This window comes from Botryllus schlosseri, chromosome 11, assembly GCF_051294905.1.
Source record: "Botryllus schlosseri isolate E-star chromosome 11, Bs_hap1, whole genome shotgun sequence".
Lineage (NCBI taxonomy): Eukaryota > Metazoa > Chordata > Ascidiacea > Stolidobranchia > Styelidae > Botryllus > Botryllus schlosseri.
In genome coordinates this window covers 28817612-28835693 of record NC_137246.1, presented here as the reverse complement: position 1 = coordinate 28835693, position 18082 = coordinate 28817612, and the positions used below count along the sequence as shown (strand labels likewise).

Below are 18082 nucleotides of genomic sequence, written 5' to 3'. Positions count from 1 at the left end.
GCCGTTTGTTATGTATTTTGATTCGATGAAAATAAAGACTCTCTCTCTCTCTTTGCAAAAATTACTTGACTTGACTCGGCACTTGCGAAATGTGGATTGATTCGTGGCTCGGAGTAAAATTTACGAGCCAATTTCAAGTCATCAAGTAAACGGTATCCAATAAATCAGTGTATCTTGTTTATGTTCGGATTGTTCGCGATACGCAAAATGATCACGGCATACGTTGACGTGCTAGCAGTAGATTAATCTGATAGCAACGTATCTCTGTTGCTTAGGCGGCTCAGTGCTTATAGTGCGCAGTGCTCGCGTTAACCAACCCTTTTATATGAGTCAAATAGACAGAATAGTTTTTGCGCCTATCGTTTGAGCCGTATGCAGTGTGTACCGACGTTGTATAGTAGGCCTAGGTAGGCCTCCACACTCCAAATTTAGTCGACCTAATCGAATGCTCGCAAGACATAATGCTTGGAAAAGGTTTTTACACGCTAAACATCTAGTCACCGTTACTCCGACTACCTGTTTGTAAAAACTTTGCTGAAGTTGTAGAATTGAATTTCGATCTGTTCGGTTGCTTCGACAGAGCTCGCCACCGGCCATTCGAAGCTCTGGTAGAGTGGGACAAGATTGAAAGAGGAATTTCATGAGTTGCACTTCGACTTACCTCATTGAAAATCGCTTCATTTTCGCAATCTTCTATTGTCTGGGTAACGTAACTGTGTCCTGCAACATAGAGTGTTACCGTGGTTGAAAGACAAGTATATAGGCCGTCGAAAATGCTCGTGGTTACGAGCTGTTCAATAAATAATTCAAACCACGCGACCCTTCCTTTCGATTTCAGAGACAATCTACATAATCCGATTTGACAAAACAAATGTTTATTGACCCCCACGTCTCGACAGGCAAGTGCAGCGTAGGTTACGCCATAAACATTAAAGTATACTCGCCTCGAAATGTGATTTTGGCCTGGCGATTCCCTTTTCCGCGCAGTCCACTCAATGACCCAATGGTAACTTGTAGCGACATTGCCGAATCTTAATTTTTCAGTATCCTATCATAATTTTAGAATTCAGTGATCTGTTTCTGTGAATTCAGCCATTGAAATACATTACGAAACTGTCGTAAAAAGTTTTGAAGTTCTGGTGACAAACATGATCGTGAGACATCATAGCTATAGTTATCAACAATGCCGCTCGATTCGGTTGGTTTGTTCACGTTGAATACCTAGCGTTATCAAGTTCTTGTCGCAAAAAACTTCCACAAAAGATTTTCGCAGTTCAATATATCTTGGCACTGAATCTTTGCTGTGCGACCTCAGCATAACATACTTTTTCCGATGGTCGAGCGTTCACCGCTTGCCCGACTCGATTATCGTAAATGGGCCAGTGCTTAATTCGAACTGAAGTTATTATGATCTACTACTGATCATCTGCCCTGGCAAAAACATGATGCGATTCAACTCAAATCTGATCTCAAGGTTACAAAGACTAGGTCATATCCACTGCCACATCGTAAACTAATTCCTTAGATACGCTGAACTGAAAGCCTTATCGGCCTCTTGGACGAAAGTGTACGTATTTCCTTTTGTTCCGCGAGAAGCATAACCTATTACAGTCGTATATTCACAGACCAAAGAGGATTTGCCTTTTCATAACCAGCGATGTCAATAAAACTAATAGGTACAGGCTACTGCGAAACTGTTCAATTATTTAAGTGAGATCTCAAAAGGAATATGTCAAGCGAAAAGCCTTAGGAATGACAAAAGTTACGCACGTTCCGCTACAGAGAACACGTAGGAGTGTTGTGTTTGGCAAACAATATTTCTAGATTCAATGTTTGCGAAATGGGTTGCCGTGGCATAAGAATGTACAAACTCGATAGTTCTACCGATTTTTATCCTGAAACAGAAATCACGCGCATTCTCACAGAAAAGTAGATTGTGTGCGGCAGTCTTACCCAGACGGCGTTACGACGTCACGAAATGTACAGCTTGGAATTGGAGCTAGGGTTAAGAGAGAGGAGTTTTATTGATTGCGTCAAATCGCAGAAACGAGTATTGTTGGCTAATCTTCTGAGGTCGCGAATATCAGCGCGTTATTGGCAACACGATGTTCACCAACACCAGCAGTTGATTTATTGGCAGACTTACGCAATAACTTGGAGTCGGGAGATAACATCTAATTCTCGGTAAGAAAAGACCGGTGGAATACTGTGTCGTAGGACGGACGAAACCCTAGAGCACTGTGAGTCGCCCTGAGTCTGACATCAGAAGGCAATGGAAAGATTCATTACCGAGAGTGCTGGACAGTGGACATGACATATGACACTATAGCAGCGTGTATAAAACATATACAATACACGCTGACTATAGTGAAATAAAGAGCCTGAGTAAAAAGAACGAAAAGCGGTCAGTCGCTCACTGCATTACCGAGGTTACATTCGATGAGATCGAACTTTTGCACAGTGCATACTGTAATTTCTCGGGCAACTTGAGGCAACCTGCATATGCCATGAAATAACAATACCATGTGCTGAATATTATTTAAACAATGCATACCGGTAGGCTTAGGAGTTGTTGGCGATTGATCAACCAATGTCGTGGCTACTCCTGGTTTTAGGAAATCAATTTGCATATTTCACCATCCTTATGGTTTGTATTTCGTTTTTCTAATCTACAATTCCAATTGTCCGATTATATTCGATTTTTTCCTTGGTCGCTTCCCTTGTGCTATCGTCCGCTATCCGTGCTATCCGTTAACGAGGGGGTAATCGATTATATAAACGCGTATACTGTATGCTGTATATTCTTTCGGTTCGGGGCAGAGATGAGCGGATTTGAAATTTCTATGTCCTAATCCAATCCAAATCCGAACCTTCAAATCCAAATCCATAACTTTTTCATATTCAAGTCCATGTCCAATCCTAATCCGATTCCAACTGGAAATTCAGAAAAAAAAACTAATTTATGCAATGGAGGGATTCGAAAATTTTCTTTTACAACCAACGATTCACTTGATTCAGGATAACCTAGTAACCATAAGTACATTAATAACTGATTTGAATAAAGTTTGTCGCCATTCGACACCCGACATTTCAATCTCCCAGAAAATAGATAAATCCAATCAAAATCCTAATCCGTTCTGAAAAAAATGTATAATCCAAATCCGACAAAATTTCACAAATCCTGTTTTTTAAAACCTAATCCTAATCCATGCTCATCTCTGGTTCGGGGACACGTTTGTGTGAATGCTAACCTACAATCAAGGCCGTAACTGCCGCACCCCAAACCTCCAACTGGGAGGGCGAAGTCGAAGGGGGCCCAAAATTATTTCGTAAATTAGCATAAATTACAGTTTTTTGGGGTAAATTTATGCAACTTCAAAGAACATTTCGCGCAATCGTGATTCGGTGTTGCCAAATATCTGGATTATTGGGTACTCTCCCCCAAAGAAAAATACGCATGATTTTGATTATACCAATGGGCATATCGGCGTGGCCATTATCGCGCCACGACGCACCAGAACATGTACAGTTTTAGGCCATGTAATCTGCGACTCCAAGAAGTGAGCCAGAACGATCGGTGGCGAGAAAACCTGGGTCGAAAAGGACTGCCCTTATTCTGACCGAAAACTTCGATATATATTCATAGGTGTACTGTATATGTTATATTGTCCATAGGTGCCTAAATGGCTGGCGCCGACTGTTCCTGTCCTGGCAAGGCAATCTGAACCCCACAAGACAATGCCTACCCGCAAGGGAAATTTAATTGCCAGTGAAGAAATAATATACTATATAATTTAAAATCGTGTGCGTCTTTTAGTTACGTACAGGGGAGGGTAACATACGACCCGCGAAGGGATTTTGTACGGCCCGCGGACAGTTTTCCGTCTTACATGATATTGCTGTCCGCGGCCCTGGTCAGCAGAGATTCCCACTGATCGCTTACTGCGTCAAATTGTAATGACTCTACGTTATTATATACGTGTATGCGCACTACGCAGCGTGCGAGAGTGGAGTTAGGCGTAGGCACAAGTTCCTCGAAGCGAGAAGACTTGCATTATCGGCATGCCGTTTGCGGTAATCATAGTGTTTGTCGACTACAATGGTCATTTACGCCAGACTGATATTTTTTATTCCGTAACCTCCGACTTGTAGCACGGCACACTTCTAGGCTTTTGTAAGGCACCGCTTATGCCAGGCTCGCAAACTCAAAACGGGTCGCGGGCCACTTTTCAAACTTCGTGGAGGACGAGGGCCGCATGAATTCAATATCGAGATTAATTAGGCCACACAGTTGAACAACGACGCTATCTCGTCACCTACTCAACCCTAATAAATTGATATCTTGGTAAATTTGGGGTACCGGGCTTATCGAACGCCTAGAAATCATAATTAAGGATTGCACCGTTGATTGGTCAAAGAGAAGCTGACATACCGGCGCCCGTATGACAATAGAGCTATCTACATGTCGATTATATTTACCCGACAGCCATTATTACGTAAGGGAACTCCGCAAATTGCGATAGCCTACCCAACAGATTCGCCGTTTTACATGTCACAGGTTTATCCATCGAAAGGACTAGACTTGTACTGGAGTCATTTCACGTGACCGGCATAGTTATGTGACTCAACACATTCTATATGACTTATTAAAGCCTCATATCAGGACCGATAATTGAGAAATTGTATTATGTCTGTTTGAATAAGCATGTTTATAGTGAGCGCAAATGTGTATATCATGATTCCAAGACCTTCGATATCACAGAAGAGTTTCGGAGGCGAGTTGAACCAGACTTGAACTCGATACTAAACAATAGTTAAACACTACTTGGATTCGACCCGTTGCTCCGCGACTTGACTCGGTAGTGATAAGAAAAACTATAAAACTCAGATAGACTTATGAGACTCGTAGCCTTATGGCTTGGATACAACCCTGACAAAATCAATTCAAAGTAGCAGTACTTCATTACCGAACACCACCGCTTATTTGACATCTCATTCCATTGAAACTTCATTACCAGCCTATAAATCGAACGTCACATTTCCAAAATGCATGGCCCTTCACTCAAACACTCTGAAGAGTAGACAATCCATTATTCCTGCTTATACCGCCTTAAGTACGGTATGATCATGAGATAGCAGGTCGGAAAATTGAATTCGAATTTACTCTTGAACAGATCATTGAAGTCGAACTTGCACGTCGTATGCTGCCAACATGCAACGATTAGGGCTGGACACAATGATTCAAGTAACCAATTCTGAATCGAGAAGTCATTCTGATGATTCGAGTCGAGTAGCAAGAGATGATGTTTTCAGAGAACTGAAATGGTACGCTACTTGCCACTTAGAGTCAATTTACCAACAAAAATTCAAGTTTGGATACTATTTTCCGCTGTGGAAGCCTTAACACCTCGATTGGTCTTATCGTACAAAGCTATGTACGTTATTGAAAATGGCATATCTGAAGTCGTGATCAACCAGCAGCATTGTCACAAAGTGCAATGTAATAGACATGGCCGTAAAATAGCGAATTATATTCAATGTGATGTCGAACTAGGACTACATTCTTTGTGGTCGCATAAAAGGTATATATTCGAACATCCTACCATATCATACTGTTATGATATCGCAACTCGTCAACTTGAAGCCTAATACTCGATCCAAAAACCGGTTCACTCGGTCGTGTCCAGCTCTAATAACGGCGTCAAAATATCATTCACCGATTTCTTCGATGATGAGCGTTTCCTGCGGGTAAAGTTTGTGATCCTTGAGGCTCGTTTCGCGGTCAAGTGAGGAAACGTCGCGTTTCGGATAAGAAGTGATCACCCGGTACTTGCCAGGGAGGTAGCCGAGCGACCCGACATAATTGAGAAGCGACTCCAGCTTGTCGGAAGCCAAAAAAGTACGACTGATCGCCTCGCCACCGGAGGGCGGTCGAAATCTGATTTTCGAAACCGGTTCGACGCATTTTGGGTCCGGTTCTGCCGGGACTTCCTGAGTGAGACGCCGGATGATTCGGTCTTTCTCTCGTTCTCGTTCCACGACTTCCTTCTCTCTTTTCTCCATTTCCGCCTTTTCCGCATCAAGCTTTACTTGCTTCTCTTTGTCCTGGCCATAACGAAACATACAGACTCGTACCCACTACCGATCAAGTTAGTTGACTATCAGCAAACTACTGCTATTTTCAGTAGTTTTAATTCTAGTTGCGCGTTCTCAAAAATGGGTAGTTCTAGTTCTGTTTACAGACTTAGAAAAGTAAGTGCCAGTCCTAGTTGTACGTGTGAAATACTAAAAAGTGAGATTTAGTTTAAAAATAAAGTAGTTCTGGTTGCAAATTTTAAACATCCAGTAGTCTGCACGGACCCCAGTGTGAGAAGCACTACTCTGACGATCACCTGTTTCAAGGATTCTTCGTAAGCTTGCTCTTGTTCTCGTTTGATTCGTTCCCGGGCCTCGGAGAGTTCTTCCATGCGAATGTCTTCTTGCTTCTGCGTCTCTGCACCTTCCACAGCGTGGATCAGTTTCACAGTCAGTTCGTCGAGGGAAGTGTTTCCTGAAACGATCATCTTCCGTCTCAGTCCCACTTGGGCATTTAGACCAATTGGAGCAGAATTACAGGTAATCTAATTGTAATCGAATTCGTGAAATGTTTCTAAACTATCATTTTATTTCTATGCAAATTTCTGGTTTTCCTGGACATACTATACCAGATCTGTATCGTGCGGAACGAGCCAAGCTTGCTTTACAGACAATTGCCATTCTAGTGCTTATTAGAATATACTCCGATTTGATACGCACTGAACTTGATTTTTGTTGGATTCGTTACTAAATCGGCATTGAATTCAAGCACCAAGTTTATGCGAATTCAGTCACTGTAATTCCAATCCAATTCGGAAACAACTAATCTGGTTTTTCCGAAAATGCTATAGGCAAACTGCACAGTGGTAACGAGTAGGGCTGGTCAAATTGATTTTCCGAAGTTATTGATCAACCCACAACATCGTCACAAAGTGAAATGAAATCGGTATGGTCGAAAGAATAACAAAGTATCGTCAACGTGATAGAGAACAGGCCATATATTCTTTATGGTCCCATAAAAGGTACATATTTGAACTTTGACATCTTACATACTGTAATTATGTCACATTGAGTGATACTCGAATACTCGAAGTATAATACGTGATTCAGAATTGATTCACTCTGGTACTCGATTTCGCCACAGCCCTAGCAACGAGCCAAATTTGCTGTACAGACATATGCCATTCTCATTCTTTGCTTATGAGAATCAACTCGAATTTGATATCAACTGAACTTGGCGTAGCGCCGTAATTTTTCAGTATAGTACGCCCCCATGTATAATACGCACCCTTAAAATGGCATGCAAATTCTGGGTAAAAGCCTGTACCCAAGTATAGTACGCACCCTGCATTCGCAGTACATAAATAGCTGTGTTTTAGTGTACGATGTCGTTCTGTTTTGCAATGTCACTGTTCAACAATTATGACATAACGATCGCTAATCATTATGCAATTAACGGCATTGTCTCTGAACGATGGTAGATAGCAACCAAAGCCTGCGAGGCTGGCGACGCGGTAGTTCAGGCCAGCGACACGACATCTTGAGCACGAGGCCTATTACAGGTGCGATTGCTAGGGCCAACGGTTATGTCGTGCGCACCAGGCCTGTTGGAGATGCGACCGAGATTATATCTTAAGATTATATCTTGCGCTTGCGCACATGGCGTGTTGTATACGCGATTGTTCAGGCCTGTCGTTGACGCGATGAATTAGCGAGGATTGCCGCGCGCGCCTGCAGCAATCAATGACCCAATTTTGCTCCCGTACAAACCGTCAAACCATCTCAGCAGGAGATCGCGTGATTGGCAACACGCTTTTCCCTAATTGGCAGCGCGTTACACTGATAATACGAATTACTGGGCACATGGCTTAAAGTGCTGCGCGATTGGAAACAAACATGAAGATTTCAAGTTTTTATCGAGGGAGATTTTTTTCAAGGCTTGTTGTACCTATGTATAATACGCATCTCCCTATTTTACGGCGAAAATTCCGTAAAATGTTGCCCATTATACATGGAAAATTACGGTACTTAATAATTTGAAATTGAATTCAAGTTCCAAGTTTTTTGCGAATTCCCACATTCAAATTCTAATCTAAATCAAAACAACAGTGTCTCTATCATTCTAATTACGAAGATCTGAAAATTTTCAAGATGTCCAACTCTAGTCTGAGCAATCTGAGAATACGCGAGACTCGTACCTTGTATGATGGTGTTGACTTCGCATGACCTTCCACGACCTTGAGCCAACACCAAAATCGGGAATCCATCTCTGGAAACTCGCTTCACTGTGGCTGAGACCGCACTGCCAAAGTGTTTGGAACACATATCTGAAAATACAACAAATTAAAAAATTGAAATCTGGGGAGCGTTTTACTATAGACCAGTGCTCTTCATCCTGTAGGATGGTACATACTAGTGCAGACGAAAATGATTGCAGTACGGATGGAAATCGTGCATATCATTCAATTAAACTTAATAAGAAATTTAAGTACAGTGGATCACTACCTTTTATCGTTGTGAGTCAATTGTAAAACTTGTTTGACTCATTACGCACCACCAATTGTTACTTTTACAAAAACTTTATCTGGCACCAGTCGTAGTGAATTGATATAACGTAATCAAAATTCTGGTTCAAAGCTGGTGTACACTGAATCAGCAAGTCAGATCCTATGACTTTCTGCTTTTTTTCTCGCAACAATAATCATATTGTCGTGGCAACGATTCCAATGGCACGAGGCATGAATATAGTACTAAATACCATCATTACAGACTCGCATTTGCAAAAAGTTACTGTGACACAATAGTTTACAGATGTCTAAGGCTACTGTGTTAGGTACTATAGCAAATAAACAAGACCTGCAGAAGAGTCATTACTGCAATATCGCGTGGTCAACATGAAAATGTGCCGACCTTTGTATCACACAAATTGGTTTGAATTCATGATAAGATTTGTCCGACTGGTTTCTCTGGAAAACACCCTCAAATAACGCTGCGATAGTTTAGTGTAGAGGTGTGCAACTAGCATTGCGGGACTACGATACACAGGTATTTCGAGGCCAACCCCTTCCGCGCCGGGATACATCAATTGATGGAGACATAATGATTTGGCCGCCATACGACTGGTGAAAGATTGGTGGCATAAAACCTTGACAAAAAATGACCGTCACTAGTTGGTCAAAACCTCCCGATACTTATATGTCCACCTGTCCAGCAGTCAAAATGGTTGGCACCGAGTATTCCAATTATTGCAATTCAGTCGACAGCAGTACAAATGCCAGCCGCAGAAGAAAACGATACACCCCGATTTAAAATGGGGTGTGTCAGACATGTTTCATAGGGCTGCGTTGCGTACAGCTGCTGTTTGCGCTTCCTCTATGTCAGAGGTCATCAACTCAAATGTACTCGCGGGCCAATTTCCTCCTTTTTCATGGCGCCGCGGGCCGCAGCTCCAATAATAGGGGAATTCAATGTATTTTCGAGTAGGCCTCATTTGACGGGACATTGCAGACTGACATGCAAAATGTGATTTTTATTATTGTGAATTCACGAATGGCACGAAATAAATCACATTTTAAAATATAAATTGTTGCTGTAGACACCATGCGAGAGTACAAATGCATCAGGACATCATAAAAGCTGTCGCGTTATAATTTTGCAGCTAGCAGAAACTTGACGTGTCACAATTATTGGTAGAATATTTTAGAATTTTACAAAGATTGATCTGATATCAGAGCATTGGAGCAGTACAGCCTAATCCGGGTTTCGGGCATACTCCTGATTACAAAGCTATTGATCATGTCATTGTAAAATTAAATCAGCGTTGGATTTACCTTCGAATACTGGAACAGATCTAAAACAACTTGAATATAATGATTACTGTGCAATAGCAATAGAAATGTCCAATCGCCGAAGTATTCAGTGATCCTCCACTCAGCGGTAACTTTTGAAAGTGATGTAATAGTGAAGTTAGGTGAGTAGCTTCAAGCTTCTGCAGTAGTTTTGGGACGAATTTCCATTTACGAATAAAAAAAGATACATGACAGTTATATATTGTCGAATACTTCTAAATCCAAAATACAGCCGCGGGCCGCACAAAATGGTCTCGCGGGCCGCATGTTTGAGACCTCTGCTCTATGTCATACATGCCCTAGCATACCGATACAAATATTTAAAATGCTTTCTTTTTGACGTGCAAGGCTTGGGTTTCAAGATTCCATTAATACTCATATTTGGGTATTGATTTATGAGAAAAGTGCGGATGGTCCCTAATAAGGTCGAATAGCTCTGCTATAGGTGAAGATGCATGCTTAATGATAGACAGTCTCGTATCTATCCGTAGGTTAGTGATCTATGGTTTGGCCCTCACCTAGCAGCCGTTGCTTGTTGAAATCGGAGGTTACGTCCCAAGCCCAGATGACGCAATGGTTGGCCATGTACTCGACCGTTGATGGAGCGCAGAGCAGCTGACTGCAGAACACGTTGCTCTGAATGCTCTTGTCATGGTGAAGATAAACGGAGAGAAGCCGTCGGTTGCGAGCAGCACCTCCGAACGCTTCCTTTAATCACAAACAAGTCCAGATTTAGGATTGGTCAAAATTACGTTTTTTTTAAATTATACTTGCTATTCCGTACAATTGTTAGGTTGACTAGTAGACATTGCGCAATAAATTTGGCTCAATTCCAACCTGTAGAAGCGGAGCAATTACAGTTCGAAAATTTCAAGCTTGTTCACAAAAAATTAGATATTTTTGTTCAAATTTTACTGGTAGCCCCATGAAATTGTCAAAATTGGTACATAGCATATTTGATTCAAATCCGACAAGTAGAAACGAAGTTATTAATGTTATAAATTTTGGATTTGATATACATACAATGCTATTTATGGTTCTAAAATTACTAATTAAAGAACTTTCTACCGTAAATACCATTTATTTTTTTCAAATCCACAATTTCAAACACTAATAACTTCGCCTCTACAGGTTGGAATTGAGCCAAATTTGGTGGGCAGCGTCATTTTCCAGCCAACGAAACCATTTTATTGAATAGCCAGTGAAATTGAAGAAAAAACTTAATTGAAACAGCCCTAGTGCACACAATTTAGGCTAAGAAATGGGATTCGGTTGGCTTCGCTTCTGCATCACGCCCAGACTTGTGCAAACTACTGGATTTAAAAAATGAACGACTGCAACTAGAACTATCTACTTTTCAAAAGTCCCACGAAGAGGATTGGATCGAGATACCAAAACTCATGATCCGTTCATCGCTATTCTCTAACGGAGTGCTTTTGAACCCGTGGGATGGTGCGCACTTGTGCAAATGAGCAAAACTTTAGTGCGAATGACAAACGGGGTGCGGATGAAAATCGCAGTGGCTCTGTAACTTTTATTGTTGAGAGGCAATTGGATAGACTGATTTGACTCATTGCGCACCACTATTGCAACTTTTACAATAACTTTGTCTCGCACCACCTGTCCTGAAGTGAGCTAATATTTGCACACTGTAATTATAACGTTATCAACAGTCTGATTTGACAGCGAGTGGTGGGCATGCAGGTCATCAGCTCGGCTGAGCATGCGATATGAGGGAAAAAATGACTTAATATTGACTTCCTACTTTGTTTCTCTAAAAACAATCATCAAATTTTTATAATAACGACCCGATTAGCACTAGTAATGAAGATAGTTGTAAATATCATCATCAAAGATTGGCATTTGCAAGTTACTACAATGCACATTTTCTCCCTTTGAGGTGTCTTAAAATATGTGTCGCAACAGGTTTAAAAGTACTGCTCTAACGTAACGGCCGCAATACCTGAATGGCGCCGTCCAGCGTTCCAAGATAAAAGCTGGGGGTGATGAGGGCGTCCACGCCATAGCGGTTGTTGAATTCGGACTGGAACTGAGAGAGAGCCGCGTACTCATCGGTGGCTTCGTTGGGCATCATGGGGTGAAGTCTGGAAGAGGTGCTCGCGCTATCAGAGTACAAAAAGTCTTCCGTTGCTTCGTCAAACTCGTCAACCTGGAGAAAGAAACGATAGATTATTAAGTTTGGATTTAGCACAACGAGAACAGATTCGCACTTGTGCAGCTACCGATATAGTTGGTTGACGGTCAACGAAATGCTGATTTTTCGACTAGTTCCATATCTAGTAGCGCATTTTAAAAAGCGAGTCGTTCTAGTTCTAGTAGCGCGATAAATAAAATTTTGTTGTTAAACAACTAGAAAACATATGTTGTCGTTTGGCGTGAATCGTGATAACGATGCATGTTCTTGCAGCCATTGCTAGCTCGGAGTCATCAATACTAACAGTGACATAGGTAGCGGTGGGTTTTGAGGGTAGAAAACCCTCCCATTTCAAACCTGCAGTAATGCTCATGTGAAAAACCGGTCCCATTCCAATAATATTGCTGAGTTGTACTTAGTTGTGCTTTAGGTTTTAAAGATCCAATAGCTGCTAAAAGCGTGAACGAGAAACTCACATCCATATCGCTTCCTTCTTCCGCTCTTTCGTTGCTGCTGATCTTGCATTTATGAATCGGCAATTGTAAATTCAAGCTGCCCAGAGCTCGATCCAGAGACAAAAGCTCAGGATCTGCAGAAAGACCTTCCCAAACTTGCTTAACGGGTGGAATATCTGTCAAAGAATGGGCGTCGCAACGCAGTTCCTCAAAAGTCTTGCTTCCGGGCATGGTCAGGTTGAACACTTTTTTAGTTCGTTTATCCGTCACTTCTAAAATGAAACTTTGACGAAGTTTGTCCAAATCGCTAGTAGAGTTTTTCAAAGTGAAATTGACCGATCCTTCCGTTGTTCGGCTGTTCGTTGCACATGGAATGTGGAGAGGAACTTTTGCTGGCAATCGCAAAGTCGCCAAAGGCAGGTCGTCGGGGAGATGCGCATTGCCGCCACCGGGCCATCCTTCAAACCTCGTTTCGGATTCGGGGATTTCAAATTCGATGGCGGCTAGACTTCGGAGCGTTGAAAAAACGGCCGATTCGTCAAGAATGATGTGTTTTGTTGTAGGGCCCATCTTGATGATAAATTCGATCATTCGATCTGAAAAATAAAAATATTAAATAACTCACATTTGATTTCGGTAAAACACAGTTCATTGTGACGATTCAGATACAATTCAATACGGCTACCAGAGAATAGGGCTTAGCACCAGAGTTGGATCAATTGTAATTTGTAATTGAGCTGAATGTAATTAATTACATTTTTTCATGTAATTGTAATTATAATTGTAATTGAAGCATTTCTATTTTACGTAATTGTAATTGTAATTTGATCAAAATTTTGCTCAATTACAATGTCAATTACATTTTGATGGAAACCTTACAATCACAACATAAAATAATCATTTAATCAATCATTTATTCGTTGCACCAGTGAAAATCCGGTACGAACCAATATGACGAAGAGGGGCCTTGAGGCCTTGGTAAACAGTCACCACATGTAATAATTAGCCTATTTACATCGGTGTTCTATGCGTGCTGCGTTATGACAAGATAATTCAGTCACGCTAAACTGTTTCCCATACTTCAGTAGCAACAGAAGACTTTGTGAATTACAATATAGGCTATACCAGTGGTTCTCAAACTGCGGGCGTGCCCCCTTGAGCGGCGTGAAAGCATCTGAACGGGGCGCGTCGCTCCAGTGAACTGAAATCTTTTCCGCGCTTGGCCCGATTCACCTCCGTTTTATGGTTATTGCTCGGTGTATAGTCGGAATTTCATATTGGAGAATTCTCTCATCAACAGTCATAACCTTCCATACCATCAAACTATATGTAAGGATTGCTAACTTTCTGGTTTCATTGTGTGCTATGACGACGCATTTGTAGAGATGTTATCCCAATCTTACCTCCAATATTGGCAAAATTTACTGGGGCCAGAAACTTTTCGCACCCTAGTGTTCATCAAATGCTATCCAACAGTTTCCGAGCAAGTGAAAATGTAAATGCGAACCAAAATATTGCAATTCTTAGTTATCAGGAGGTTCTTTCCTTTCGCATTTATTTTAATTTTACGCACCTTATCGGTATCATCCTTATCGCTGACGCCTTACCAATTACATTTCATTATCTTGACTCAGCTCCGAATAGCCTAATCGTTTGATTACATTTCATTGACTGTTCTGTAGCCTATTCGCTGTTAGTCGCTCAAACCTTTGGTTCTTAACAGTCGCTTGAAACATTTTTCTGTGCTTGCAGTTTTCAGTACTCATGATTAGGAATAGTTCGAATAATACGTTTGAGTTTTTTTTAATTTAAGGGTATTCTACATATCAGGAATGAACCATGAATAGCTTGAGATTGTTGCTAATTACGTCGCTACGGTTGTCAAAGAACACCTCTTTACTGAATCAATTACCTGTTTAAAAGTAATTGTAATTATAATTGTAATAAATTACATGTTTAACAGTAATTGTAATTGTAATTGTAATTTGATATTTTTAGCATTGAGTAATTGTAATTGTAATGTAATTGAAACATGCAAGGAAGTAATTGTAATTGTAATTGTAATTGAAATGAAATATTGTAATTGTAATGTAATTGAAACATGCAAGGAAGTAATTGTAATTGTAATTGTAATTGTAATTGAAATGAAATATTGTAATTGATCCAACTCTGCTTAGCACAAGGATTCGCGTCGAGTAGGGACTAATGACGTTTTCCAAGTGCCGGTACTGAAATGACATGTAGGCTACTAAGTCACTAGGAATTAATTTATCAACAAAAATGATTGTGGAACAATTTCAAATCATCGTTAATCTCATCCTCATGTATTATTTCGACTACATTTGAACTGTTACAAGGCTCGACCGAGATATGTGAGGAGGGTTGGTGTGATTGCATGCAAAATAAGGTCAGAAACATGCGAAATAAGGTCAGTCGCGACATGCAAATAAAGTCAGTCACCATAATGTTGGGGTTGGGGGGTTAGCGTGTTTAGGGTAGGTGTTAGGGTCCTTGTGGTTGGGGTTAGGGTCATTAGGGCTGGAGTTGGCATATTTTGGGTGGGTGTAATGCCCCTAACACCCAACCCTAATGTCCTCACCCCACCCTAAATACCCGAACCCTAATGAACCGCACCTCAATCCCAAGAATCCCCTAAACCCTAAGGAACCCTACCCAAATTACACGAACCCTTGAAGAACCCCACGCGGGACCCTAACCCCCAACCTTAAGGACCTTCCATAACACTAACATGATTGTGAGTGACTGTCCTTATTCTGCATGTAGCAATTGACCTTATTTTGCATGTCACAACTGACCTTATTTTGCATGCAAATGCAATCACGATTAGAAATTTTCCAGCCTTTCCAAATTAGATTTATAATTACTGAATTCGGGAAAGAAATACAGTAATAATCAAGTTCAGCTCATATCAGAGTTTATTCTGATAAGAATGAGAACGGAAAATATCAGTACAGCAAGCTTGGCTCATTATGCACAATACGATTTTCCTGTAGCATTTTCAGGAAAACCAGAAAGTAGATTAGATTTTAAAAGAGAGCAAAGAAATATTTTACAAATAGATTAGAATTATATTGAAAGGATTCAGCTCTAATTAGTCCAATTAGACAGACTAGAATGATCAAAGTCAAATTCTGGTATGTTGGTCAGGTTGGTCATCCAATTCATAATGCTGAATACCGAAGATAAACGTACCATGCGCTGCAGACACAATCGGCGAGCTCGGCCGCAATTGTGGAAACATCTCCTGTATTGCAGACGAGTTTCGTTCAGGACGTGGCGACGGATGATTAGAATTGGCTGGAAATAAAGCGTAGTTAAGACAAAAACTACATTCCCCGGTTACTCATCTAAGACGAAAACAAGGAAAAGTAATCACCAAGAAGGGAGACTTGCACAGCATCGTTCAGATTCCATTCACTCTGTTCCAAATGAGCAATGCACTCTGTGATGTCATCAATGCCTGCAGAAACGCCGTCGCATAGTTCATTTCAGGAAATTCAGCACAAGGATATAGACATGCATGCATGCCCATTGCACATGCAGTAACAATGGGCTTAATCTCAGGTCATGGTTATTGCTGGCCTTTTCTCAAACTTATTTCTACGTCATATTGTAGACTACAAAAGACTGACTAACAAATCTATGCTGGGTGAGGATCTAAAGTTGGACATGAAACTGGACGCGAACGCCAAATGCTGGCTTCTGTAAATCGGATTTGGTTGGTCTCAACTTGCTACTGACTAATTCCATTATAACTTAACAAGGGCTGTAATGCATACCCTCAGAATTGTCCAATATTTACAAATGTTGTTCTAGAATTTGAATACTGGGTACATTAAAAAAAATTAAATTGAAAAATTTCCAGCGGTTCAAAAGATAATGCGATTCAAAATTATCATGTCACTAGATGGCGCTGCATGCAAAAAAATTTAAAATCCATATTATTTGCTGTAATGATGGTGGAGAATCAAGTCAAATGTCTAATTATACAATTTTGGGGTCAAGTAATTGAACATTGAAATTACTGCAAAACGTACTTTGAAGCAGTATGATTGATAAAAAATTGGATTTTCAAATTAATCTTTATTCCTCAAGCAATGCTGTTCACCGTAACTACTATTATGACCCAGTATGGAATCGTTGTCCAAGGCACGCAGGATCACGCCGACTTGGTCGCCAGTTGCACGCGGTCACGCCGCCACGGGTCGTTGATTTCATTTAAAAAAATAAAAAAAATTCAAAAAAAGTCAATGTTCTCAGCCACCCCAAATGCTATATTCCAGTTAGTATGTGGTATATAATGTTTTGACCTAATCCTCAGGCCAGGATCTGTTGATTACTGTCTGTTGGTAAAGTACTTGCACCTTACCAGTTGCTAACCATTAGCATCTGATCTCCTGTCACTGGCTTAACACAGTCATTTGAAGTCAGTAACCTTGCTTGTCACGCCGCAAAGTTGACTCTGTCACGCGAAAAAAGCTTCTATCACGCAGGATTTATTTCAAAAAAAGGACGGAGATTCCAATCAGGATTATGACCAATTACGCAATGCAAAGACAAATTTTTTTGTGATTTCCTTGTGGAATAGAGATTAATTTGAAAATCCAAGCAAGCAAGAGTATTTTATATATATAAATTTTTATTTTTTTGTCATAAATTGATTTCTTAATATTTTTTGGGAGCAGCAAGAAGGCTATAGCTGGGGACCGCAGTTGGGAATCACTGGCCTTGATGAATCAATAATATAAGTGCGGTATGCTATTAGATTATATAGACACTATGAATTAAATCAAATCATATATGGTACTATTATAAGTGCACTTGACGTTAGCGTTTTTATCACATCCTGGTTAAAGTAAGGAAAAGTCATCAATGCAATTACCGGTACTGAGCACAAATATTACTTCTAAATAGTTGATGGAATGATACCATACGAGGTCTAGAACTATGACATTTACCTGTAACTGCCTGAAAGTTCGCAAGGATCTCATTTCGATCCATCCTAAGATTTTATGCGTCTTCAGAAGAGCTCACAATTGATTGGGTCCTCCTTCGAGTTCGAGCTTCGGCTTTTGTTTCTACTTTTTCCTAATCCTAAGCTGTTGATGACAATAAACATGTAGTTCCTATTCTAAACCTCTTTAAAGTCCGTTATGGAATTGCCGTCTGACCGCAAACATCATCATCATCATGACATCGACATTTTTACCTGCGGCGCGAACCCACCAGAGAAGAGAACAGGCGAACATTTAACGGCGAACCGCGGAGCAGGACAATGTTTTAATTAATCCTAAATAGCGGACTCGGCGAACTACAGACCCAGCGGACCATAACACAATGGCCCAAATCCAATCGGCTGACCGAGTGAATCGTGGGAACTTCGATAGTGGCATTATGACGACCGTGGATCCATTCAGAACAGTGTACCTTGGCACTATAGAAATTAAACATGGGACGGCAGCGACCGATTTTGCAGCTTCGTTCCGCTTCCCATGACATGCCGCCCTATTTCTTGTCGCTTTCTTTTT

General features: G+C 40.8%; 2 protein-coding genes across 8 annotated transcripts in view; both read right to left on the bottom strand.

The window, feature by feature from the left end:
• The window catches only part of LOC145450526 (otoferlin-like), a 69748-nt gene extending 68118 nt beyond the window's left edge, over positions 1-1630 (bottom strand). For 3 of the 7 annotated variants that reach the window (XM_080329048.1, XM_080329050.1, XM_080329049.1), the window contains exons 1-3: positions 945-1628; positions 662-720; positions 517-605 (exon numbers count right to left, since the gene is read on the bottom strand). In XM_080329048.1, coding sequence (XP_080185174.1) covers positions 517-605; positions 662-720; positions 945-1023 — 227 coding nt within the window. In that variant the 5' untranslated portion in view covers positions 1024-1628. Of the gene's footprint in view, positions 1-516; positions 606-661; positions 721-944 lie in introns of all 7 variants that reach the window. The other 4 variants (XM_080329047.1, XM_080329051.1, XM_080329052.1 and 1 more) reach the window with 4 other exon arrangements.
• Positions 1631-4659: 3029 nt separating this feature from the next.
• On the bottom strand, positions 4660-17767 carry LOC145450528 (FAS-associated factor 1-like). The gene is made up of 9 exons (XM_080329054.1): positions 17513-17767; positions 15931-16014; positions 15747-15851; positions 12555-13129; positions 11887-12093; positions 10442-10631; positions 8274-8402; positions 6393-6550; positions 4660-6105 (listed from the first exon to the last, which is right to left on the bottom strand). Exons 1-9 carry the CDS (start codon positions 17553-17555, stop codon positions 5710-5712), a joined length of 1887 nt encoding a protein of 628 aa, XP_080185180.1. The 5' UTR covers positions 17556-17767; the 3' UTR covers positions 4660-5709.
• Positions 17768-18082: the final 315 nt, after the last annotated feature.